Below are 27,584 nucleotides of genomic sequence, written 5' to 3' on the forward strand. Positions count from 1 at the left end.
CCTGCTCCTGTCATTCTGGGACAGTCCTTAGGACCTGGCACCATGACAAGGGGTTTTCCTGGGAGCAGAGATGTCGGAGAAACCATAGCAACCATCACCACCCACGCTTGTTCTGCCCCATTTGTAAAGGGGGATAAGAAACGTGCTACCCATGATAGCTGCTAAGGCCTTCCAGCTATGCTAAAAATTCATGATGATTTTAAATTTAATTATTATTTTTATCAAAGCAATATATGTACATAATTTAAAAATCAAGTGGTATTGCAAGGCTTTTAATGAAAAGCAGCAGTTTCCTGCTCCACCTCTTCCTACCATCGAGTCCTACTTCTCAGAAGCAACAACTTTCAACTGTTTTAGCTGTTTCTTCTGGTATTTACTTTCATATTTCCATGAATGTCAACTGCTTGAGAGTTATTTCTTGGTTTTAAAATATTTTAGATCCTGTCTACTGAATTCCTACCACGTAGGAATCATCTACAATCATATTATATTATCTGCACGATTCCTACCTAATCACAGAAGATGAGGATGTAGGCTTCTTAGATGATGTGTTCCACGATGCTGCCTTTCCTTTCACCCTCCAAATATAGTGATATGATATTTTGGTTAAATCAGTATCCAGCTTTTACATAACCATGACTCTGTAAATATTGTGCACAGTCCAGCCTTGCAGTATATAATGTTTTTGATCTCTTTCTTGTGAAATAAATATTTTGTTTTTCCTGTTTTTTTTTTTTCATTTTGTTTTGTTTTACCTTGTTTTTTCCTTGTTGGTTTGTATTGCTTGCTAGTACCCATCACTAGAAATCCCAGACTCTACGGCAGAGCTATAAAATGCCTCTCAGGACAGCCAGGCAGACCCACAAGGGTCATCCCTTGTGGAGCCAACATCTTCCTGCTCCAGTTTGGATGGAATTCTCTCCAGGCCTCCTCCGCAACTGTCATCCTGGTTCTTCTCTTCATCCTCATCAGGAAATTCTCTTAGGCCAGATCCTTGTCTCTGGAATCATATGCAATCCTTGATTTACCTTCTCATTCTCCAATAACTTCCTGAAAAATTCCACAGTTTTTGGGAAACCAAATTCTACTCTCACACTTCATTTGTAGTTTGCTGGGTATAGAATTCTATTTAGAAAAGAAAGTGTCCCCCTCCAGAAACTGGAAAATATTTTGCCATTGTCACTTGGCTTTGGCTACTTCTGTTGAGAAGTCCTAGGTCATTCTCATTCTGGATCCCAGGTATGTGACTATTTTTCTCTCCAGAAACTTTAAAGATTTTTTTATTTATTTCTGTTAGCCTGAATTTCAGCAGGATGTGTCTTGGACTGGGTTTTTGTTTTTGCCGCTATTGCAGACGAGACTCGGTGAGCTTTTTCCATCTGGACAATCACATAGTTCAGTTGAGCATTTTTGTTATATTAGTCCTTTGACAATGTTCTCTTCTCCATTCTCTTGGTTTTATTACTCTAGAACTCCTAGTAATAGGATGTTCTAGAATAGCTTCCTGGATGGACCCTCTGATTTTCATATTTTTCTCTCAATTTCTATCTATTTGTTTTTTTTGTTTTACCTTTTTGGGAGATGTCCTTTGTTCCAATCCTTCTATGGATTAAAAAAAGTTTGCAATCATATTTTAAATTAATTAATTAATTAATTAATTAATTTGAGATGGAGTCTCGCTCTGTCACCTAGGCTGGAGTGCAGTGGCACGATCTCGGCTCACTGCAAGCTCTGCCTCCCGGGTTCATGCCATTCTCCTGCCTCAGCCTCCCGAGTAGCTGGGACTACAGGCGCCCGCCACCACACCAGGCTAATTTTTTGTATTTTTAGTAGAGGTGGGGTTTCACCGTGTTAGCCAGGATGGTCTCGATCTCCTGACTTCGTGATCCGCCCGCCTCAGTCTCCCAATGTGCTGGGATTGATTACAGGCGTGAGCCACAGCGCCTGGCCTAAACATATTTTACATTTAATTTATTCTTCTCTGAAAGTTGCTTTTTAATAGCATCCTATGCTTGTGGTTATGGATGCAGTATCATCCCTTATCTCTCCTGAGAATTTTAATTAACGTGTTTTGATGTTTTCTCCTGCTTCCTTCATTTATTTTTTTATTTATCAAAAGGCTTATGTGGTGTCTAATATTATCCAGGCACTTTTCTAAGCACTTCATTAATATTAACGTACTTCAATCCTCCCAACAACCCTATAAATGTAGATAATATTATTATTTTCATTTTAGAGGTAACACAGGTCACACAGCTGGTGTTACAGCTGGGATCTGAACCCAAGCAGCCTGGCTCTATATCTTGTGCTGTTAGCCATTGTGTCTATTTCCTCAATGTTTCTTCTTGGTTTGATTTGGGTTCCTTGCCTGTTAGTGATTCCCCTTAAATGCTTGGCTCTTTGGTGGCTCATTCAGGGGTAAAAGGTCCTTAAAGGCTGTGTAGCCTTTCCTTGTGTTGAGGGAGCACTCCTCAAGGGACTTCATTCTAGGGTTACCTAACTAGGCCTTTTAAGGATTCCTGACTGTCACTGGTCTGTGAATCTTTTCTCTTGAGCTTGTCAATTTCCCCAGGAAGGGATCCCCTCAAATTTCTGCTCAGGTGTGGGTGGGGTAAATTAGTCTGGCTGAGGGTCTCACTACTCAGTAAGTAGAATTTCCCTCACCTCCCTGTTTTTCTGCATAGCAGCACCTCACCCGTACCCTCAGCTGTGCCTGATCTCCCCAAGTCCAGAGTCTGTAAGAGGGATATTTGTATGGCTGCTTCTGGCCATGGGAGGATGTCTGGGGGCCTGAAAGTTCCTTTTATAGACTTTTAACTCTTCCTCCTAGTTTTACCTCCACCTCTCAAACCTGTCTTCAGCAGTATCTTATGCCTCTAATTCCCGGTCCTCAGATGATGTCTATTGGCTTTTGGTGGCTTCCTCAGTGCAGACCCTCAGTTCTCAGCCTCGTGTAATCTGCCAAGTCGACTGACACTCATCCATCTACTTTACATCTTCCAAAAATTGGCTGGCAACTATTTACGGTTGTCTTTTCTCCCATCCTCTTTGTCCTATGGGTTTATATTTACATATGTGAAAAAAAAACCTTTTGATTGCCATTTAGGTGGGGTCTAGGAAGGGGACTTCCCATAAACACATGTGTTCAGCCTACCATGTTTAATCAGAAGTCTAGAATGCCAGCTTCCCTGCAGCTCTGGTGTGCTGCAGAAAGGTCATGAGCTTCTTTCACCACCCAGGAAAGGGGAGAGGGATGCTTACAGTTTGTCTCTGGGATGGACACAGCCATGGAACCAACCAGCACTTTTAATCCCAATGACATCTGCCTCCCATCCAGTGGTTTTCAAACGGGGCATCCTCAGTGGTGCCTCAGGGTTGGTCACAGGGAGAAAGGGAGAAAGCAAACGGGGGTTTCCATCTCCAGTGGGACCACAGCCATGTGCTTTTGTCTGTTTTCTACGTGGGACTATGCTAAAGCTTTCATTCAGTATAATGACTCTGCTCCTGAAGATGAAAAGAGGAAAAAATAGACAAGGAGGATGGCAGCAGACCTATCATTATATGGCATTCTCTCTTCAGAGATGCTGCCTAAACCTCTTTCCCTGTGCTATTTTCATGGCAGTGCTTTTATGACCACATTGTGAACATTAAAGGAATTTAGTGGAGGGAGCACCCTTTTTGGGTGTGGATGTGGATTTTAAGCTTGGTTCAACTGCTTAACTGGGTATGTGCCCTTGGGAAGCTTACAACCTCTCTGGGCTCTGTGTCCTCATCCTGCAATGAGGATTATGATACCTTGTTAGCAAGCGATTGGGAAGGTTCATGGCACAGAGTAGCTATTCACTAATGTGGGCTTCTCCTTCACCCTGGCCCTGGCAGTATACACAATTTCAGCATTGTTTTTCCTCTCAACAAATATGTAGTGCCCTGATATACATCTGTGAGCCAGACAGTCCAAGGTCTCTGACTTCTTGGGACTTGCGTTTAGTGAAAGGGCCAGACAATAAAAAATAAATAAGGAAATGAAGGTGATATGGTTTGGCTTTCTCCCCACCCAAATCTCATATTGAACTATAGCTCCCATAATCCCCATGTGTCAAGGAAGGGACCCAGTGGGAGGTAACTGAATCATGGGGGCAGGTTTTCCTGTGCTGTTCTCGTGATAGTGAATAAGTCTCATGAGATCTGATGGTTTCATGAAGGGGAGTTCCCCTGCACACGCTCTCTTGCTTGCTGCCATGTAAGATGTGCCTTTGCTCCTCCTTTACCTTCTGCCATGATTGTGAGGCCTCTCCAGCCATGTGGAACTGTGAGTCCATTAACCTTCTTTTTATTTAGAAATTACCCAGTCTTGGTTATTTCTTCATAGCAGTATGCAAATGGACTAATATAGTAAATTGGTACAAGTAAAGTGGGGTATTGCTATAAAGATACTTGAAAATGTGGAAACCACTTTGGAACTGGGTAACAGGCAGCAGTTGGACAAGTTTGGAGGGCTCAGAAGAAGACACGAAAATGTGGGAAAGTTTGGAACTTTCTAGAGACTTGAAGGGCTCAGAAGACAGGAAGATGTGGGAAAGTCTGGAAATTCCTAGAGACTTGTCGAATGGCTTTGACCAAAATGCTGACAGTGATATGGACAATGAAGTCCAGGCTGTGGTCTCAGATGGAGATGAGGAACTTGTTGAAAGCTGGAGCAAAGGTCACTCTTGCTATGCTTTAGCAAAGAGACCGGTGGCATTTCGTCCCCACCCTAGAGATCTGTGGAACTCGAGAGAGATGATTTAGGGTATCTGGTGAAAGACATTTCTAAGCAGCAAAGCATTCAAGGATGAGGGATGAAGAGTAGGGGTGAGGGTGGCAATTTTAAACAGGGTAGTCAGGGGAGACCTCATTGAGAAGGTAATATCTGAGAGAAGAGTTGATGCAGGGAGGCAGCGAGTCATGTGAATATGTCAGCAAGGAGAACTCTCACAGACGTTAGTAGCAAATGCAGATGCCCCAAAGTAGGGGTGTTCCTGGAATATTCAAGAAGCCGTAGGGAAGCCTGTGTGACTGCAGCCAGGTTAATAAGGCGAGGGGAGGGCAGTAGGAGCTGAGGAAGCTGGAGGGATAATGGGGTCCCAATCTTTACCCCTAGAACGGCACAGCTTTAAAAAAATTATTCCTTTGCTCAAAAGCATACTTGACATATTGTCATGTTAACACTAATTAACACTAGGATTTGGGGAAATCAGGGCAGATTATATTTGATAAAAAAGTGTATTTCATTGGAGTGCATGAAGGATAGAAGGAGATGAGAAATGGAGGGGCCTATTTGTGATCTTTCTGACACTCGAATCCTTTTAGAACTTGTTAGAAAACTCCCTGTACACGGATTCTGGTTTCCTCAGACGTAACCCACCTTCAATTCTCACCCTGACCCCCACCTCACTCAGTGTGGCCGTCCACAGGGCTGTCTGCCTAGAAGTTGTCTTGGGAGTGCCTTCCCCAACCACCATCGGCCCAACTTCTTTAGGACTATTACTGGGTCCTCAGGTGAACTGATTCCCCTGCCCACTGCTGATTGGTCCAGGGGTGGGCACCTGACAGGAGCTGAACCAATGATTCCCTGCCCTGTTTTTTTGTTTGTTTGTTTGTTTTGTTTTGTTTTTCCTAAACAGGACATCAGTGAGAGTCAAAACAGTCTCTTGCCGGGGGCAGGATCTGTAAAATATAAAACTCAGGATCTGTTGGGAGCCATGTGTGAAAAAATATGTGTGTGGGAAAAATAAGCCTGCTTCTAGTGAGAGAATGAAAAGAATTCAGAGAGAGGAGGAATGAGAGATCTGAGGGTTTAGGAGACTTAGGTTCCACTTGTTCCTGATGCTGCATCCCTGACCCTCCTGCTGGCTGGTTGTCAAAGTTTGCCTTGGATTCTGAGAACAATGTAATTTCTTTTATGCCTAAGCTTGTTTGATTCAGGTTTCTCACGTGCAACCCAGATAACCCACTGCCTGTTCCTTTTATCTTTGAAGTTACTTAGAGGTATCTACACAGAATTTCATTTTTTAACAACTTCTCCTTCTGCCTTCAATTTAATTTCTGTTAGAAAACCCTGGCCATGAAATCTGCACTGCTACAGTCTAAGACAGCTTTTTTCAAAAGTTTATTTTGTGAGCTTTTCCATGAAAATGAAGGTTTCCGTGGTCAAAGGCATTTGGGAAATAAATGCTGCATGTGCTATTCCTATCTTGGAGATTCACGATGTGTTATATTAAAGAATTCCTGCAATGAATAAATGTGTTTAATGTTTTTTAACCAGAATTCCCTAAATTCTTTTTGGGCCCTGTGCCTTTTTGTTCATAAAACATGTTATATCCCAAACTCCTGATGTTCCTTAGGACTCATTTTGGGCATACTCTCTAGGACCACATGCAACTGAACCTATTCCTTTAAAATGGCATATTACCAGGGTGCCCCACAAGAAGATGTGTGACCAAGGGGAGCACCCTGCTGTCGGGCATTGTCAGCCTGGAGGAAGGGACATTTTTGATAATTTTTGTAGAGTCACCGTCTACTCACTAAGCATGAGCCCATAGGGCTGGGTCTACTCAAAGAGCGTGTCTTTTGTTAACTTACTCGGTAAGCATGAGCCCATAGGGCTGGGTCTACTCAAAGAGTGTGTCTTTTGTTAACTTACTGCTTGGTGCCCTCTGTGTTGATGGTGGTCAACACTATCACCACCTCCCCAAAGGTCCTTCCTGTTAGTTAGAATTATCCTCAGAAGAGTGGTTCCCTCACTGTTTCCTGACATGCCTGAGAAGTGGAGCCATCCACAAGGCAAGGCAAAAGTGTTCCAGAGGCTCTGCTTTGGGCAGAATGGGGCTTCCAGATGTTGACCTGCTGCAGAGCTCTGTCTCAGGTGTGGGATATTTGGAATAATCTCTGCTTCTGGAGGTTTTTTTTTTTTTTGACCATCATCCCACCTGCTGGTGGGCATGATCACCCTCTCATTGCTTACAGTTTGCAGAGAACTGTCATTTGAGCCCTTCAGCCCTCCTGTAAAGCCAATGAGTTTTATTTGTCTCTATTTTACAAATGAGGAAACAGAGGCCCATTCACTTGGCCTTAGTCACACAGTTAGGAAAGGAAGAGCTGGGATGGGGTCTTGGGTCTGTTTGACCTTGTCGTGCCATTCTCTCTGTCTTCCTATACTGCCTCCATCATCTAACTGCCTGGGCACACATCAGACTGCCACAGGCACATTTCAATTCCTTTCCTCTCCATCACCACCCAAATATCTCCTGGACTCCTGGGCCTGGCCTCCTTCCTCTGGGGATTGAGAGGTGGGAGTGTTAAGGAAGGGAGATGGCATCTGTGGGGCCCCACGGTTCGGCAGGTCAGGAAGGCTGCCTCCTGTTGACTGTGGCAGGGATAGGCCTGGCTGTGTTCATCGTCCTTGAGATCAATGACCAAGCAGCCATGTGTGTCTGCGCCTCCTCAGGTGGTTTTACAGACAAGCATCTCTCACCTGCCAGAGCCCACCTCCCATCCTTCAACAGATGTGCTGGCTTCTCTCTCACCCACATGGGACTCACCTCCCACTGGCCTATGAAATTAGCAGCTTTGAGGTGACCAGCATCTGCAAGAGGCAGCACATTGCTCAGGGCCTTCTCAGCTTGAAGAAAGGTACGATGGAGGGAACCCTAATGCAGGAGTTCAAGGGTCCGGCTGCGGAGTCAGGGGGAAGCGACCAAACCTCAGCCTCCTTTTCTGGAAAATGGGGACAAGGAGTTCTACCTGACACTCAAGGTCATGGTGAGGGGATACGCAGGAATATGGAATATTATGACCCCAGGAATATGGGAGGTGGCTGCAAAAGCCAAAGTCCATGAAGTCAACTAGAGTTGTCAGAAGCCGTTTTCCAATATACTATCTGCTCTCTAATATGGTAGCCACCAGCCTCCTGTAGCTAGCTAACTTAAATGAATGAAAATGAAATTTTATTAAATATTCAATTCCTCTGCAAGGCATAAGAATGATACAGTGGACTTTGGGGATTTGGGGAAAGTGTGGGTGTGTGTTGAGGGATAAAAGACTACACATTGCGTACAGTGTACACTGCTCGGGTGATGGGTGCAACAAAATCTCAGAAATCACCACTAAAGAACTTATTCATGTAAGCAAACACCACCTGTTCCCCAAGAATCTATTGAAATTATAAAAAAGTTCAAATCCTCATTCTCCTAGCCGCCTTGCAAATACTCGATTGCCACAAGGGTTTAGTGGCTAATGTACTGGACAGAGCAGTCAGACAACATTTTCATCAGCCCAGAAGGGTCTATAGGACAGCACTGATCAGATTTTTCTCTAACCTGTTTCTTCTGCCCCTCTATCGCCTGCCCCTGCTTTAAACCCGTTCTTCATACAGCCTGCTTCTCCAACTCCCCAGTCTCAAAGGAGACTGTCTAAGTGACTGTACTGGTCCATCTCGCAGGGATGACTCAAACTCTCGCCAGGAACGAGACTGGAGTTCTCTTGCAGAAACTGTGTGCACATCTGGTGCCCCCAGTGAGATAATAAGATCCTGAAAGGTGGGGTCTTTTCTCATGCCTCCTGCACCCCAATGATGACCTGCACAGTGTTAGCATGTGACAAGTCCTTAATCAAGATTATGAATTTTCCCCGAATTGGTGTAGCTCGTCGTCCAGTCAGGTTGACTGAGGGTCCAAAAGCTTGGGTCAGAACAGTCTTGGTTCAGCTATGAACTCACTGCATGACTTCAAAGACATCATTACTTCAATCCAGCCCTCAGGGGAAAGAGAAGGTTGGCCTAGAAGAGATGATCTCAGAGGTTCTTTCCTGCTCTGACCATCTGTGGCTTTGGGAGGCAGAACACAGACTTTTTGGGTAGCCTTGTAGCCTGCAGTCAGTGCTCAGACCAAGGCCATATCCCACAGGGAACTGTGCTGTGTGAGGATGTCTGTGATGGGGACCTGGCACTGAGAGTGCATGCGTGTCTGTGTATGTGTATGTGTGTGTGTGTGTGTGTGTGTGTGTGTGTGTACATGTGCTTTTGCTCCTGAATCAAGATAACAAGCTAGGAAACCTACCATTATCATGGAAGGACATAACTAACTTCTATTTAGGCTTTGAGTGTGGGGTCTCCATGACTCATTTTATTTCCTTATTTCTCTCTTCTTCCACAGATGATTAGATAATCATATGTGTTCTGGTGTCTGCAAGAAAGGCCTCTCTTTGGGGACCAAGACTCCATCCTCTGGACCCTGGGTTGTCTATAGGCCCCCACGGTTCCAGGGCCCGGTTGGCCTCAGGATGCCCTGTCCACCAGCCCTCAGGGATGCCAGAGATCAGAACGGACACAAACCTTCATCTGTCTGCACCTGGAGGGGCATTGAGTTGAGAAAAGTACACAGGATCAACAAAGCCTCTCCTCAGCGAGTGGCTAATGGGGCTTGGGCTGCCCTGGCTCCTGAGGTGAGCTTCCAGATGGCACTGGTGCAGTAACACGTGTGTGGCCATTTTATCTTTCAGTTGGAGGAGCAGAGGATTGGCTGTGATGGGAGGTAAATGGTCACACTCCCCTCCCCACATCAGGGTGTTCCTGAGAGAGGGGTGGTGGGAGAGAGCCTGGAGTTTGCAGTCAATCCTCCTGGGGTGGAAGCACTCACTGTCTCAGCAGCCTGATAAGCCTGGGTATGGTGAGTGCCAGACTCTAGAGTCCAAAGTCAATGAACTCAAGGCACAGGGCTGGCAAGAGGTGGGGGCTGGGCTGCTTGGGCTCCACCCCTTCCTCAGCCCCAACCTGAGGGCCTAGGACCTCCCTCCTGCTGGAATCTTCCCTCCCCTCCCAATCCCCTTCAGGCTGCTCCCCACGATCCTCTCTTGACCCACCTGTGCAGTCCTTCCCATTATGCCCTGAACACAGCATTAATCTGACTTTAGGTCCCCCTTAAATCCATGTTTCCCACTCTTGGGCACCTCTTTACCTTCTTTTCCTGTTGAAATTCTAGAGGCTGCCATCACTCCTTGGCTTGTGGCTGCATCACTCCAGTCTTTGCCTCCGTCAACACACTGCCTTCTCTGTCTGACCTTCCTGAGCTCCTCTTATAAAGACTTCTGTGATTACATCAGGCCCATCTGGATGATCCAAGACCATCTCAAGCCCCTGCTCAAATACCCTTGGTGTTTTTCCTGACCCTGTTCCTGTGATTGTGTCTCTTCCTCTGGGCCACAACCAAGGACTTGGTCTTTTACATCATAATGTCCTTACTTGGGTGCAAAGCCTGAGATAGTGTACATGGTTAAGGAATGGTTTGCTGAGGAAATAAATGAATAGATGAATGCATGAAATAAGCTTTAGGGTCTATACACGTGGGTCCCCCAGGGGCTCACACAGGCACGATGCCAGGTCCCTGAGCCCATGTCCTTTGGTATTCCAACAGCTCCCAGCACCTCCAGCTTCCCTCAGTGGGCAGCAGCCTGCTTTCCTTTCAGTTCTTCTAACTGGGTCGAGATATTCAGGATGACTGAGAGAGGCTGTCATCCTTTCCTCCTCTCCTGAAATCAAGCCACTCACCTGACCAACCACACCGGCTACTTCAAACCTTCCCGCATGTCTTCCCTCCCCCTACCTACCTTACCTCTCCAGTATTCCCATCATCTGTCCCTCTCCCACATAGTAAAATGTGAGGAAACTCGGGGCATCCCAGCCCAAGCCAGGGACATCTTTATGATTTAGCAGCATGTCACCAACCTCTTGGTGACAGAGTTGGAGAGTAATCCCTCACAGGGTGGGCCAAGACAGCTCACCAGTCTTTCAGAGGCAGGCCTGCAGCCCTCCACCATCACCCTATGCCCGGTCCCTGTGCCCAGCTCACCTGTCTCTCCCCAGATGGGCAGGTACTCATCCTGCTGAATGTCCAGCATGATCTCCAGCCCGTTGCCTGTCCCCCCCTTGACCGTGGTGAGCAGAGGTTTGCCATCCTCGCCTGAGTTAAACATGTAACACTTCCCATATTTTGTAAACACCTGAAGGAGAGAAGAGAGAGAGAGAAGCACATGGGTAACTTCAGATGGGGGTCCAGAGATTAGCGAGACCCCAGAAATCTGACAGCAGGTCAGAGTCCCCATAGCCCGTCACCATCACCCCTCTCAGGAACCAGTGGTTTTTCATCCTGGCTGTGGGCCTGACTTTTACCAAGTGAAATTCTGGCATCAAAGAGCAAATCTGGATGCCCTTTGGGGTTTCTTGCAGTAGCATCTGGTCTCTTCTTCCTCTGAGCACTACTTTGGGAGGTCCTGTTCACTTCCAGGCATTAAATATCATCTGTAAACTCCTGACCCTTCAATCCACACCTCCAGCCCTGGGCTCCCTTCTGGCCTCCAGACACACTGAGTTCACCTTTGAGGTATGTTTCCAGCAGACCCTGGGCACTCAGTTTGTCCAGAGGGAACTGATCTTCTTCTTTGGCTTCCCCACCCCATTGGCAATTCTCTTGCAAATCTGTCCCAGGGAACAGCATTGCCATCTGCCAAGGGGCTCAAGGCAGACCCTCAGAGTTGCTGTCTACTCTTCTTATTCCTTATGCCAATGACCAATCGGGCAGCAGAACCTATCAATAACCTCTCTACATCTGTCCTGAATTTAGTCTTTTGTCTTCCTTACTGATGAAATTTAGGACCCAAGCATTTTTTTTTGCCTGCATCACTCTGGTTTCCTGGCTGGACTTCAGGATTCCAGATGACCTTCTCCAGCCCATCCTCTAAGGTAACTGTGAGTTACTCTGGAATGCAAACCCTATCACATTAATCCTGTGCTGAAAACCCATCAGGGCTCCCTATGCTCTTTAGGCTAGAATTCAGACCTGCCATGCCCAGTCTTTTGCAATGCCCAGTCTTTTGCAATGCCCTCCACCTATTCCTTCTACCGTTCACTCTGCTGCTTTCCGCCTGAGTCCAGCAGCATCCACTGGAAGGTAGACTCCAGGGGCTCAGGGACTATGTCTGCTTGCTCATGATGTATCTATCCCTAGCAGCTAGTATAGTGACTGGTACATGGGGTGCTCTGGAAATACATGTTGAATGAATGAATGAATGAGTGGGTGGGTGGATGGAGCCAGACCAAACAACTTGTAACAGCCCCAGGTCATATGCTGCTGCTTCACACACTTGTGGTTCTCCACTTGCTGCTTCTGGCACCAGTAACTCCTTTTACTTCTCTCTCTGCCTGGACAACCTCTAGCTGGACTCCAGGACCAGATCAATGCATTTCCTTCTCCAGTAAGCCTTCCTGAAACCCTGGACCAAGTTGGGTTACTTGCTCCCCTTGATCCTTCACCACAGCACCCCTCGCTTGGCACTCACTGAATGGCTGGTTTTGCATCTCTCCTGAATTTGACTCTGCCTCTCATTTCTGAATCCCGGCACTTAGTATATTGCTGGCACACAGTAGGGGCTCAGTCAACTTTTGCTTGATGAAAGTATGATTATAAAGAGGCAGAGTGATGGTGTGGAAAAAGCCCAGGGAAAGGAATGCAGAGATCTTTGTCCAAGTTTTGATATTGCCACTTCTTATAGTGTGACTTTAAGTGAACCAAATAAACCCTCCCAGCCTCATTGTCTCCATCTATAAAATGGGGGTTCCAGTCTTTGGCTTTGCTACCTCTCAAGGTTATTGAGAGGATCAAATGAGGTAACGCATGCAAAAGTGCTTTAAAACTGTAAAAGCTTTCTACAAATGCTATGGGTTATGATGATTATATAACTGCTTTCGAACCTCCAGCTGAAGCCAAATTACATCTGGTAGAATTGGCTGGAGGAGAGCCAGGCTGACTGTATTGGATTCCTGCAGCCACAGAGATTTGGGTCTGGGCCACTTTCCTGAGCACGCTTCACTGCACTGTCCCATCCTACAGCATAGAGGCCACAGGGAGGCTTTTTGGCTTCCCAGCTTTCAGTGCACAGGCAAGTAAATAACAGAAGTGACTGTGGGAGGCTGCCTTTCTTATGTAAATCTTTATGGCTAGATAGAAGAAAGGAAGAGGGGCTTCTATCATGTGCCAGGAACTGTGCTAGATGCTTTTCTATGTTATCTCATTTAACTCTTACAACTGTGACCATTGGCAGTTATTGCTTTACCTATTGTGCGGAGGAGGAAACCAAGGCCCAGAGAGGTTAAGTGACTTGCCTAAGGTCACACAGCTAGTAGGAGAAAAACTGAGATTCAAATCTACATCTGTCTGATTCTAACACATGTGTCCTTTCTGCTGTGCTGTCCTGGGAGGGACATGAGGGTTTTCGTCATTGGGACACTTCCTAGCCACATACTGCTCCTTTCTGCCTTGCTTTCCTCATCAGTCCATTCAATATTCATATGCATATGCTCCTACTATGTGCAAGGGTTATGGGGATTGCAAAAAAGTACAAGCTTTACTGCTTGCCTTCAAGACCTGTAGGAAGGGTTAGTGAAACATCTATGTTGTTCTCCACTATACGAAATAGCTCTGAGTCCCTGGCCAGCTGCACTATTTCAGGACAGCCAATCCCTACTCTTTCAGCTTCATGGCAGAGGAGAACAGCTGGAATTAATGCAAAGTCCAAAGCAAACATGCTTTTTCAAAGAACCAAGTTTTTTCATAACTATTGCATATAGCAATTGAACTTGGCAAATGAACTTATCCCTTGGAGACGTGTTCTTGGGAATCACTGTAATGAACAGATAAGAGCATTTCATAGCACATCCATTGCAAGGCGTTGAACACATCTGGAGTGAATTCTGGGGTGCTCCAATAGAGCTTTTCTTTGTAGACACTCTAAATATCCTCTCTGTCTCTTCAAAATTGCTTATGATATTAATTTGCCTATCTGTATGAAGGGATTTTCAAGCAAAAGTAAATTTCAACTTAGCATCAGATTATTGCAAATTCCAACTCCTTCACCTTTTGGTCCTTGAACTTCAGAATACTGGGCTGGGGTTAGAGAGTGGTGTGGACTCCTGAAATCAGCTGTGATCTCGGCCCTGCCAAAGCATGCCCAGTGCCATTGGTGAATGTGTTGACCCTCCCTAAGCATCTGAAGATGATGACAAGGTGTAAGAACTGAAAAGCGTCTTAGAGATCATCTTGTTAATCCACCTTACTTTACATATGAGGAAACAGAGACCCAGGAGAGAGGAAATGACTTGCTAAAGGTTACACAGCAAGAAAGTGTCCAACTGGGACCCTTTCTTTCCTTTATACCAGCCTCTCTCAGTTTTTCCACTTACAAAAAGAGATGGAGGGTCTAGTGGGGTGCTAAGATCCTCCCATCTCTGCACTTCAATTGATCATTGACTGAGTGTCTGCCTTGAGCAGATACAGTGGGAACGGAAGCCTCATGAATTGAAGGGTTTCCCTGTCAAAGAGGGAGCAGAGAGCTCTTTACAGTGGGAGTAGAGACTTGTTCCCCATCCTTGACTGCCTCCTTGCCAGGGCTAGAACCCATCCTAGCCCAGGCAGCAGCTCCTGCAGCTGCCCTTGGTGTCAATGTAATCTTTTCTGCTCCTTCTTCTGGGTGCAGTGTGCTGGAGCAAGTTCACAAACGTGCCAGGTGTGAGCTGAAATAGGTTAGAGCTTGGTCAAGCGTGGCAGTCACCAGAGCAGCAGGGGTGGGGAGCCAGAGGGTGACTACAGCCAAATCAGAGAGGTGGCCAAGTGACAGCTAAATTCTTCTTCTTTTTTTTTTCGAGAGCCAAATCATGAATGAACTCCCATTCACAATAGCTTCAAAGAGAATAAAATACCTAGGAATCCAACTTACAAGGGATGTAAAGGACCTCTTCAAAGAGAACTATAAACCACTGCTCGGTGAAATAGAAGAGGACACAAACAAATGGAAGAACATACTATGCTCATGGATAGGAAGAATCAATATTGTGAAAATGGCCATACTGCCCAAGGTAATTTATAGATTCAATGCCATCCCCATTAAGCTACCAATGACTTTCTTCACAGAATTGGAAAAAACTGCTTTAAAGTTCATATGGAACCAAAAAAGAGCCCGCATTGCCAAGACAATCCTAAGCCAAAAGAACAAAGCTGGAGGCATCATGCTACCTGACTTCAAACTATACTACAAGGCTACATGTAACCAAAACAGCATAGTACTGGTACCAAAACAGAGATATAGACCAATGGAACAGAACAGAGCCCTCAGAAATAATACCACACATCTACAGCCATCTGATCTTTGACAAACCTGACAAAAACAAGAAATGAGGAAAGGATTCCCTATTTAATAAATGGTGCTGGGAAAATTGGCTAGCCATAAGTAGACAGCTGAAACTGGATCCTTTCCTTACTCCTTATACGAAAATTAATTCAAGATGGATTAGAGACTTAAATGTTAGACCTAATGCCATAAAAACCCTAGAAGAAAATCTAGGTAGTACCATTCAGGACATAGGCATGGGCAAGGACTTCATGTCTAAAACACCAAAAGCAATGGCAACAAAAGCCAAAATTGACAAATGGGATCTAATTAAACTAAAGAGCTTCTGCACAGCAAAAGAAACTACCATCAGAGTGAACAGGCAACCTACAGAATGGGAGAAAATTTTTGCAATCTACTCATCTGACAAAGGGCTAATATCCAGAACCTACAAAGAACTCAATCAAATTTACAAGAAAAAAACAAACAACCCCATCAAAAAGTGAGCAAAGGATATAACAGACACTTCTCAAAAGAAGACATTCATACAGCCAACAGACACATGAAAAAATGCTCATCATCACTGGCCATCAGAGAAATGCAAATCAAAACCACAATGAGATACCATCTCACACCAGTTAGAATGGCAATGATTAAAAAATCAGGAAACAACAGGTGCTGGAGAGGATGTGGAGAAGTAGAAACACTTTTACACTATTGGTGGGACTGTAAACTAGTTCAACCATTGTGGAAAACAGAGTGGCAATTCCTCAAGGATCTAGAACTAGAAATACCATTTGACTCAGCCATCCCATTACTAGGGATATACCCAAAGGATTATAAGTCATGCTGCTGTAAAGACACATGCACACGTATGTTTATTGCAGTACTATTCACAATAGCAAAGACTTGGAATCAACCCAAATGTCTATCAGTGACAAACTGGATTAAGAAAATGTGGCACATATACTATGCAGCCATAAAAAGGGATGAGTTCGTATCCTTTGTAGGGACATGGATGCAGCTGGAAACCATCATTCTCAGCAAACTATCGCAAGAACAGAAAACCAAATACCGCATGTTCTCACTCATAGGTGGGAACTGAACAACGAGATCACTTGGACACAGGAAGGGGAACATCACACACCGGGTCCTATTGTGGGGAGGGGGGAATGGGGAGGGATAGCATTAGGAGATATACCTAATGTAAATGACGAGTTGATGGGTGCAGCACACCAACATGGCACATGTCTACATATGTAACAAACCTGCACGTTGTGCACATGTACCCTAGAACTTAAAGTATAATTAAAAAAAAAAAAAAAAAGAGATGGAGTTTCGCTCTGTCGCCCAGGCTGGAGTGCATTGACGCAATCTCAGATCACTGCAAGCTCTGTGTCCCGGGTTCACACCATTCTCCTGCCTCAGCCCCCCAAGTAGCTGGGACTACAGGCGCCCGCCTCCATGCTTGGACAGCTAAATTCTTTATCAAGTCAAGACCACCAGCAGGAGGCCTAAAATCCTTGTATGACTTCCTGTTACATTTAGGATGAAGCCCCCAGTGCCCCCAGTCCCTAATGGGGCCCTGTATGGCTCAGCTCCTGGCATACTTTCTCCCTGCTCTCACAGGCTTCAAACATACTGGCCTCTTTGGATCCCAGGATGTGCAGCAAGCTCTTCCCTGCCAGGCATTTCCACATGCCTAGAATGTTCTCTGCCTAGAATGTTCTGGCACGCTTTGCCTGGCCAACTCCTCCTGATCAGGCCTCAGCTTGAAAGCCACTTTCTCAGAGAGGCGCTTGGCTTCTCCAGGCTCCCAGCCTTCATTCAAATAGTGACTTCTTGTTTTACAACCTCACACCCCTTATATTTTTCCATTATAGTGTCTATCAAAGTGTGTAACTGGATGGTTATTTATATGATTATTTGTCGGATGTGTTTTCTGCCAGATTGTCAGCTTTGAGAGGGCAGGGACTGTGTCTGTTTTATTGAATGAATGAGTGAATGAATGAATGAATGAATAAGAGTCAAGGTGCTGCTGGCACACATTTCCTTGTGCACCTCCAGGAAGTGCCCTTCTGTGTTGGCTGGCCTCACCTGGTTCTGGCTGGAGCTCATGCTGACATTTTGACCAGCTCCCCTTCCCTCCCGTTCTCTGCTGGAGCCTTCTCACTTCCCACCTAATTGGACCCAACCGTTTTTGCTTGCGTCTCCATGAAGGCATTAGAGGAAATAATCCTTTTAGGAACTAAGATGACTGGGGACAGTTTACCTTCCTAGGTGCTGACGGAGAGGCTCAGGGAAAGCGAAGTGCCCGCTCCCTGGCTGCATGCCTTTCCTGGCCTCCCAGCCTGGGCCGCTGAGCCTGCCACTCCTGCCTGGCTTTTTTCAGAGGATTATTTTCCTCTCTGCTCAACATCAAAAGCCAGAGAGCTATTTACACACAGTGCAATTTTGCTACAAACTTGGAACAACATGCAGCTCTTTCTGCATATTGGGGCATCATGACGTGTAAGAACATACGCTTCAAATTTATGCCTTATCGCCCCCAGCCAGAAAATATAATTTATTTAAGTCCAGACTGTCAGGTTGAGCTCGCTGCTTCTTCAGACCTGCTATTCTGCCAGGCATTTCTCTGCTTTCCCGGTAAGTTGACAGGCCCATTGTGGGTGGCAAGGCTGGATTTGCTGGGTTGCTGAGAGTCTAGGATTGCACTTAGTTGGATTGGTCTACAAGAATTAATTAGGAATTAAGAAAGATGCATGTTTCAAACCTGGATCTACAGGAATGGTGGTGGTGGTGGGGGTGCTCCTGAGATAAAAATAAGTCCCACAACTATCATTTTCATTCCTAATGCTTGCATTGTGTGTTACTGTTTAGAGATTGAGATTGCATATATATAGAACTTCAACTTTCTCAATGGCCCTCTGAAGATGAAGGAAAGGAAACTAACAATTCCTTAGCTTCTACTTTGTGCTGACTCCTGATTGGCACAGTCATAGTTTTATGTAAGTTTTTTTTTTTTTTTTTTGCAGGACCTTGCTTTGTCACCCAGGCTGGAATGCAGTGGCATGATCACAGCTCACTGTAATCTCAAACTTCTGGGCTCAAGTATCTAGGTGTACAGGTACACACCACCATGCCTGGCTAATTTTAAACATTTTCTTTGTGGAGAGGGTTCCACTATGTTGCCATCTTAGGAACTAAGATGACTGGTCTCGAACTCCTGGGCTCAAGTAATCATCCCACCTTGGCTTCCTAATACAGTGGGATTACAGGCATGAGCCACAATGCCTGACCTCCTCCTCCTCCTCCTTCTTCTTCCTTCTTCCTCTTCTTCTTCTTCTTCTTTTCTTTTCTTTTCTTTTTTTTTTTTTTTGAGACAGAGTCTCACTTTGTCACCCAGGCTGGAATGCAGTGGCATGATCTCTGCTCACTGCAACCTCCGTCTCCTGGGGTCAAGCGATTCTCTTGCCTCACCTCCTGAGTAGTAGCTGGTATTATGGGTGTGCACCACCATGCCCGCCTAATTTTTGTATTTTTAGTAGGGACAGGGTTTCACCATGTTGGCCAGGCTGGTCTCAAACTCCTGACCTCAAGGGATCCATCTGCCTCAGCCTCCCAAAGTGCTGGGATTACAGGCATAAGCCACTGCGCCTGGCCCTCCTCATTCTTGATTATGGTCCCAACCACCCGGAAGTAGAGGTGTTTTATATTCACATCCAGAAATGGAGAATCTGAGGCTGCTTAAGGTCACAGTGCCAAGGGGTAGCAGAGCTGAGACTCATGGGTGAGACCTTCCCATCAGAGACATTAAAAGGAAGGGACACTAGGCTAAAGCAGCTCACTGATGGCTAGTCAAGTCTGTGGCCATTGCCAATTCCAGTGTTCTCTTTTGCAAACTGGGCAAGGTAATCAGGCCATGTGGTAGATTTATTTGGACATAACAGACATCTTTACTTCCATACTAGAAGGAAGTACTATGTGTCTACTTTTCAGCAGAAGAGAGATGAGTTATTTAAGTTATGAAGACGGGATCAGAGATGAATTGAAAAATGGGGGCTTGGGTTCCTGTGCTCTCTGCTTATGTTCATATAATACCAAGCTCATCTTTTTTTTTTCTTAATTTATTTATTTTTAATTTTTTTATTATACTTTAAGTTCTAGGGTACATGTGCACAACGTGAAGGTTTGTCATGTTAAAGTAGTTAGAGGGGAAGAAAACAGCCATGTGCCCCTGCTTTTCTATTCTCTAATGATGTTAAGCCTGCTGCTGGAAGCCCAGGGTAGCCAATGGGATTACTGGGGGCCAAGGAGTTCTGTAGAGAGGGAGATGCTTCCATGCACACAACCCTCTTTGAAAATCTATATATGAGTTCCAGCAGCTGAATTGTAACTAGCTATTGGTACAGTGGATACCACCAATCTGAAGTTGCCACATTCTAAATCAAAGAAATGTAGAATAAAGTGTAAAATAAGGAGAAAGTCTCACTGATCCTCCAGTAACTCTTAAAGTAGCTCTGAAATCACAGGCTGGCTTTGCTGCCCTCCCTGGAGTGCCTTCAGTGCTAGTCACTTTATATCTGCTGTCATTAACCTTTGCAACAGCCCTGTGGAGATGATGTTATCATCCCTGTTTTACAGATAAGGAAATTGAGGCACAGAGAGGCTGAGCCAGGTCACAGAGCTGAAGAAGCCTGGGCAAAATCATTCTTGGCCTAATTCCAAAGTCTATACTCTTTGCCCGCATCCCTCATAGCCACTGCTCATATCCTTAGCCATCTCCCAGCCTGCTTTGTTTCTGGCAGACTAGTGAGGCTGGTGCTTTGCTGACATTAGAGCTCTCCCACCTGGTAGTTGGGGAGGCATGTCTCAGAGTCAGAGAAATCCGAGCAAAGTGCCAGACACCAAAAAGCTTCCCCTCCAAACTTCTTATTTTGCACCTGGGGAGTCTAATGTTCAGAGGGGTGAAATGACTTGTCCCAGGTCACACAGCTAATCTGGAGAGAGAGTAGATATCTGACCTGGGCTTCATGTCTTGAACCTCTGCTGTTCCTCGAAGCCTTCTGTTTGTACATGCCGGGACTTGGAAATAATGGCTAGGATCCTTTTCCCGGATCACTGCATCCAGGCATAAGAGTAAGATTGCCTGCTGCCAGCATCTGGGCTTGGTGTGATCTACTGGGGCATTCTGCCTTACAGAGTTTGGGAAATGCAAAGTGGAGCCCTTGCTGTGAGGGGTTAGGAATAGCTAATACCCATGAAGACACGGTTTTCTGGTCCAATTAATAGTGCAAACAACATTTCTACACTGTGTACCTACTTAAGAAAATAAATTATGTATAAGCCCCCTCAAGGACTGTTGAAACATCCACTTACCAGCACACAGCTGGTCCTGCAAGCATCAAACCTTCTAACCTATTCATTAATCCTGACCTTTAGGGCTTCTTCTGGGTGATGGGTTTCTCATCTCTTCTTGCTTATTACACTTGAAGGAAATGAAATTGCACTGCTCCAAAATGCCTCTAAAACTTAGCTGTTTTTTCTTTTCCCTGAGTCGATTCTGCTTTCTTCTCAGTGAGTTACTGAAATTTCTCATTAGACTGTTTTCAAAATAATGTGCTTGTTAAAGCCAGCCATTTAGTTTTGTTTGTTTTGTTTTTCTCTTTCAAACTCCTCAAATACATTTCACACAATTGGGAAGTGAGAAATGGGTTACCCGGCTCCTAGTAAACAAAATGAACCTGCCTCTTGTTTTCTGAAGTTGCAATTAAGGTTCTTGTCAATTAAATGCAGCCAGAGGGATTTATTAGCAAGGACGCTGCTGTAGATGGCTAGCTCTTTGAAGCTAAAGACCGGATCTTATTAAAAAACCTGCTTGCTCATTCACCTGTTCCTGAAACAGGAATTTTTTGACCACCTATCATGTTCTAAGAAGTGCTGCATGACTGTGCTTTTTCTCACAGTGAGTTTAAAAAAGTGATTTCAATAAACACTCATGTAAGCATCTCCACGTGGCAGGTGCTGTTCCTGAGAATAAAGGAGATGAGGCAAATGCGACCACAATGCAGCTCCTCTGCCCTTCCCAATCAGGAGGCCATATATTTTTCAGGACATCATTGACATCATTCTCCTTAGAAGCTACTTTTTCTGGGGAGAAAGGGAAGGATAAACAATCATGGAGCGTGAGTGGGCACTGTGCTGATTGCTTTGAACACTTCGTCTGTTAAGGCTCACAAAGCCCTTGGAAGTAGGTGTTATTCTTCCCAGCTTACAGTTGAGAAAACTGAGGCCCCTACAGGAGGCTACAAGGTCCTACAGCTAAAGAGTAGTTTGCCTGATGTTTCCCTTCTCATGTGGGAGTTGTTGGAATAACGCTCTGCATTATTTGAATGCATGATATGGTAATGTGACCCCCTTCTCCATGCCCTGGGGCCCATCTGCTGCGATGTGACATTTCCTGTGCTGCTTTCACTAAGAGGCAGAGGCCTTCTAGTCTCCTGCCTCCAAGCCTGAAGCACAGCCGGGGACTTTTCTGCTGGGCAGCTGTCCAGAGAGCTTCAGACCGTGCAGGAAGAGATGTGTGAATGCTACGCAGGAAAAGAGCATCAAGCGCCTGCAAATCTGTCTGTTGGTTGGGAAAACAACACGAAGGGGAACAACAGGCAAATCGGAGTGTTCTCCTTCAATTGTGTGGACAAATGTGTTCTCCTGGCAGATGACTCACAGAGGCAGAGGGGAAGGCTGAAGCCACTCCAGTTGTTCACCTCGAAAGGTGTTCAACATGCTGGGCCTCTGCTGGTGCATCCCTCTTGACAACTCATCTGAGAATCCAAAATTGGGTCTGACTTGAGATGACGAAGTGGAAGGTGGGGAAACTGGAGTCTTTCATGTTGGACCACAGCTTGGCTGGTTGAGGGAAGAAGATTGACAGGCATTTCTGGGTTTGATGGAAATTTCAAATGGGACACAATGACAGGTTGCTTGCTCTTTCTTCTGAGGGCTCTACTGTCTGTCTTCTGTAGATAGTAGGGGTTGTGTCATTTTCATCTCTGTGTTCCCAGGGCTTGGTCTGGTAGCTGGTGTATAGAAGGCACTTAATGGGGAGTCTGGGTGAAGTAAAAAAAGCTAATATAGATTTGGGGACCAGGCAGCCCTGGTTTCAAATCTTGGCTCTACCCGTGATTTGGGGAAGTCATTTCATCTTTTTGGTTCTTGAACGTGCATCTCAGCAATGCTGGTAAGAATACCTTCCAGTGGAGCTGTTGTAAAGATCAAAAGGAGTATGATGAGCCTGAAAGTTCTCCGTAGAAAAACAAAAAGGCTCAGCCCAGGCAGGGAGTATTCCTGCTTATGGCTTGGATCCTGCATAAGCCCTGCAGGAGCTAGGGAGGAAAGGAGTTGCTATTTGACTGTGGATGTTGAATCTCAGATGTTGTTCCATCCGGGACCATGCCTGTGGCTCTCTCGTTCATTTCCTTAGTGAGCATCTCTAGAACACCTCTTGTATTCCAGGCACCACATCAGGCCTTGGCGATACAGACATGAGTCACCCTTTAGGAATCACCCAGTGGGGAGGGTGGCCCGCAGACAGGTACTGGGTGGTGCCAGGCAATGTGGGAGTGCACAGAAGGAAGCTGCCTGGTGGGCAGTGATGGTGGGATGGTGGGTGGGGGGCATGGAGAAATGTTGTGAAATTTTCCCTAGGGACAGTGGTGGCAACAGCAGTGGTATTTGGCAGGTTGAGACAGATCCCCTAGACTGGCTCCTCGTCTTAGCAGGGCCATGCTAATGCTTTCAGAAAGGCCAGTGGTGCCGGTCCATGCTTCTGGCTGCCTGCTGAGCCCTGCCTATCTGCTCATCATTCCAGCTGTCTTCCAGACTGGAACCTCACACCATCAGGTAGACAACTATGGGTTCTATTAAGAGGCGGGCAGAATTGTGGAAGAACATGGACCGTGGAGTCAGATTATCCTGGCTACATACCTACTACATGCCAGGCACTGTGCATAATGAATAATGGAGCTCAGCTTTCACAGAGTCGATAATTATTAAGACAGAGATGCAGCAACTGAGAGGAGTTAGCATTTGATTCTCCTGAGAGAACCTGCCAGCCTCAGAGATCTCCCCAAGGCTGGCTCTCTGATCTGCCCACTGCCAACACATCACCAGACCACACCTAGGAACATACGGCCAAGACAAGCAGATGAAATAAGAGGAAGCATATTTGTAGCGAGCCAAGGCTGACTGTGACGAGCACCCACTTGGCTGCCACCAAATGTAGGGAGCAGAACCCAGGAGGAGTTCCCTGCTTTTAGGAGGGCAAGAACCCAGGAAAGAGTGAGGGAGAATGTGTGGCCATGGACCATCCACAGTCTGCTCCCATTCCCATCTCTGCTGTCCCTACTGCCTATTTCCAACCCTACTGGCATGCTTCCTGCAGTCCCTGCCTGTTCCAGCTTCCAGGCACAGCAGACTGGAGTCAGGGGTGCTCACGGTACAGCAGCCCGTACACACTGGGATGTGGCCCCGAGGCCGCCACATTCGATGGAGCACATCTTAATCTACATTCTGATCACCCATGACATGATGGATTTGAAGTGCCTGGCAGAGGGTACTCACTTAATAAAACTAGCTAGTAATATTATTATTAATAGAGATTCTGCACCCGAACTTTAATATCTGAGCTCCTATAGGATGTGATTTCTGGGTTCATGGTTCCTGTTAGAAGTTTCTTTTCAATACTTGATGTTTTTTGGTTTTGTTTTTTAATTGACACATTTATGAGGTATAACATGATGTTTTGATACATGTATACATTGTGCAATGATCAAATCAGGCTAATTAACATTTCCACCACCTCACATACTTATCATGTCTTTGTGGTTTAAATATTCTAAATGGAGAACATTTGAAATCCCTTCTTTTAGCAAATTTGAAATATACACTCTTATTAACTATAGTCATCATGCGGTGCAACAGAATATCAGGACTTGTTCCTCCTGTCTAACTGAAACTTTGCACCCTTTGATCAACATCTCCCCACTCCCTGTCCATCCCCCTGCACCAGCCCAGCCTCTGGTAACCAGCAGTACAAATGGCCAACAGATGTATAGAAAATGCCGAACATCACAAATCATCAGAGACATGCAAATTAAAGCCACAAGGAGATATCACCTTCCATCTGTTACAATGGCCATTATCGAAAAGATGAAAGATAACAGGTATTGGTGAAGATGTAGAGAAGAGGGAACACATGTACACTGTCGGTGGGAATGTAAATCAGCACACTCATTTCAGAAAACAGTATGGCATGTCCTCAAAAAACTAAAAATAGAATTACCATATGATCAGTAATCCCACTTTTGGGTTTACAGCTAAAGGAATTAAAATCAATATGTTGAAGAGATGTCTGCACTCCCACGTTCCTGAAGCACTATTTACAATAGCCAAGATACTGAAACAACCGGAGTGCCCATCAATGGGTACATGAACTTTAAAAAGTGGTATAGATACACAATGAAATACTATTCAGCCTTTAAAAAGAAGACAGTTCTGTCATTTGCAACAACATAGATAAATCTAGATAAATAAGACATTATGCTAAGCGAAATAAGCCAGGCACAGAAAGAGAAATACCACATGATCTCACTTATATATGTGGACTCTAAAAAAATTGAACTCAGAGATAGTAGAATGGTGGCTGCCATTAAAAGCTTTTTTTTAAAAAAACAAAACAAAACAAAACAAAACAGTTGCTTGCCTAATCTTGTGATTACAACCCTATTCCTGCTACTAACTGCTGCATGCTGAATTTATGGGAGTACCTGCCTGCTTGGTTTCCCTGTGGCTGTACCCAGATCCCTTCTGGAAAGTTTCTTAGGTATTCTTGTGGAAGTCTGCATCACTCTGACTGGCTATTTCTGCTCAGCTGAACTTCACTTTCCCCCCACCTTCCCAGCTCCTATCCCATGGGCTTGGGTGGGCTAATTCCTCCCACTGTGAGTGTGCTTTATGCCTGGATGACCAACCCTGAGATCAGACACATGTCACTCCTTGCACCTGCCTCATTACACACCTGCTGGGCATATCCCTTCTTTCGTGCAGGTGTGGAATGGGAGAAGGAAGAAGAGGGGATCAGAAGAGTGTTGTGTTGTGTTCCTGGTTAATTTTGCATTATTTTACAGGGCTGGATTGAAAGTGATGCATCAGTGGAAACCAAATGATAGTTTATGATGTTTACAGAAGAAAAGCAGATGTTTCCATTAATGGCAGGGCAGAAAACACAAGGCAGGCTGATTCTAAAAGCTGATCAAGAAAAGGTCAAATAGGTAACTACCCACATGGCACTAAAATCCTCATACCACATTCTTACTGAGTTCATGTTTTCTTATTAAAGTCATATTTCAGCTTTTCCAGGAACTGCTTGGAGAATGTCATTGTCTGCTAGTTTTCCCCACAGCTGGTCTTGGAGATTGAGTAGCATGGAATTTTAGTAGCAAAGCTTACATTGTGAATGTTCAAAGCCATCACAGATTCACAAATGCAGAGAGTTTTCTGCAGTTTAATCAGATTGCTTTCCTGACATGTGAAATTAGGGCCTGGCTCGGAGATATACAGCATGCATGATACCACTCTCCTTTCTAGATCTGTAACAGACATAATTGATTGATCACAATGCTCTTTCCCTCTGGGACTCACAGTTGTTTTCAGCCCAATAATTTTGGCTGCCACTATGGGTCCATTGGAGTTGGCAAGTTAGATAAACCCTATTCGCCAGTTTTGCACCAGAAGCGTATAAGTTCTACTGGTGGTGCCAGTGTCTCTGTAGCAAGAAGCAATGCCTGAAAGCGGGGAAGGGTTTGAGAAGGTGCCACAGGGCAGTGGTCACCAACCTTTTTGGCACCAGGGACTGGTGTCATGGAAGACGATTTTTACACGGACTGGGGAGGAGCGGGGCGATGGTTTCAGGATGATTCAAGCACATGACATTTATTGTGCCCTTTATTTCTATTATTATTCTTACATTTTAAAATATAAATAAATAATTAGATAACTCACCATAATGTTGACTCAGTGGGAGCCCTGAGTTTGTTTTCTTGCAACTAGACAGTCCTATCTGGGGGTGATGGGAGACAGTGACAGATCATCAGGTATTAGATTTTCATAACGGGGGCACAACCTAGATCCCTCACATGCACAGTTCACAATGGGGTTCATGCTCCTATGAGAATCTAATGCTGCTACTGATCTGAGAGAGGCTGAGTCAGGTAGTAATGCAAGCAATGGGGAGTGACTGTAAACACAGATGAAGCTTGGCTGGCTTGCCCGCCGTTGACCTCCTACTCTGTGGCCCACTTCCCAATAGGCTAGGTTGTTAACAGTCTGTGGCCAGGGGGTGGGGGACCCCAGCCACAGGGCAATATGAGAGTCACAACTTGAGGGCTGGGGTAGAAGGGACTCACAAGTGACAGAGGCAGAGATGGTATCTTGCATACTTGACAGATATTGCTTAGACTTGGCTCCTGTACCATAAAAGAGAGAGCACAGGCTTTGGAATCAAAGCATGATTTTGCCACTTACTAGCTTTTTAAGTTGGGCTAATATTTATTCAGTATCCTCATGCCTTACTGTCTCATCCTGGGAGACTAGAATCCCAGGGGAGTGTAGTTTTCATTGTGCCACAGTTCCTTGAATTATGAACTAAATATCAAAGGACGTAAGATGATTAGAGGCTTTCACAATGAAAGACAAAACATTTTTAGTTCATTCAACATCTAATGAGCAACTATTACATGTCAAATACTGTGCTAGGTCCTGGGAATACAAAGATAAATAAGACATGGACAGTACCCTCAGGTAGTTCATGAGCTGTAAGAAATGAAGATAAAACAGTTTAAGATCATCAGGGAGATAAAGTAGCTGTAATATCATCACGGATTCATGCACATTAACTTACGGAATGCAACTCTCCAGCATAATTATATAAAGCAAGGTCCACCTGTTCCAGCCTATTGTTCTTGTCGAGCTGTGGGCATTCATGGCAGGGCCTGTTTTCTGCTACTGCTTTCGCATCAGTTCACCCTACAGCCTATCTTTCCTGTCCTCTTCACACCCCTACATCCCCTCTAGATCCCTGGAACAGGACCAGGACTAGGATGGGGCAAATGAAGACCTAGGGCATGAAATTTAAGGGAGCAATTACTTCAGGGGTTGCACTTGCATTAACCTGAGTGTAGGTGCCTCCTTAAATTTTGCATCTTAGTCCAGCTCCTGCTCAGGACAATGTCAGATGAAGACAGGAGAGACAGATGTGATGAAAGGGAGTGACAACTTGCTCTCACAACAAACTCGCAAAATAGACACGATTGTCCCATTTACAGATGAGGAAA

At 45.2% G+C, this 27,584-nt stretch overlaps 1 protein-coding gene across 3 annotated transcripts in view; it reads right to left on the reverse strand.

Annotated features, from left to right (window-relative positions):
• The window catches only part of ASIC2 (acid sensing ion channel subunit 2), a 790,972-nt gene that overhangs the window by 82,455 nt on the left and 680,933 nt on the right, over positions 1-27,584 (reverse strand). For all 3 annotated transcript variants that reach the window (XM_031934384.1, XM_023182887.1, XM_031934385.1), the window contains exon 2: positions 10,884-11,034. In XM_031934384.1, the coding sequence (XP_031790244.1) occupies positions 10,884-11,034 (151 nt within the window). The remainder of the gene's footprint in view (positions 1-10,883; positions 11,035-27,584) is intronic.

This window comes from Piliocolobus tephrosceles, chromosome 16, assembly GCF_002776525.5.
Source record: "Piliocolobus tephrosceles isolate RC106 chromosome 16, ASM277652v3, whole genome shotgun sequence".
Lineage (NCBI taxonomy): Eukaryota > Metazoa > Chordata > Mammalia > Primates > Cercopithecidae > Piliocolobus > Piliocolobus tephrosceles.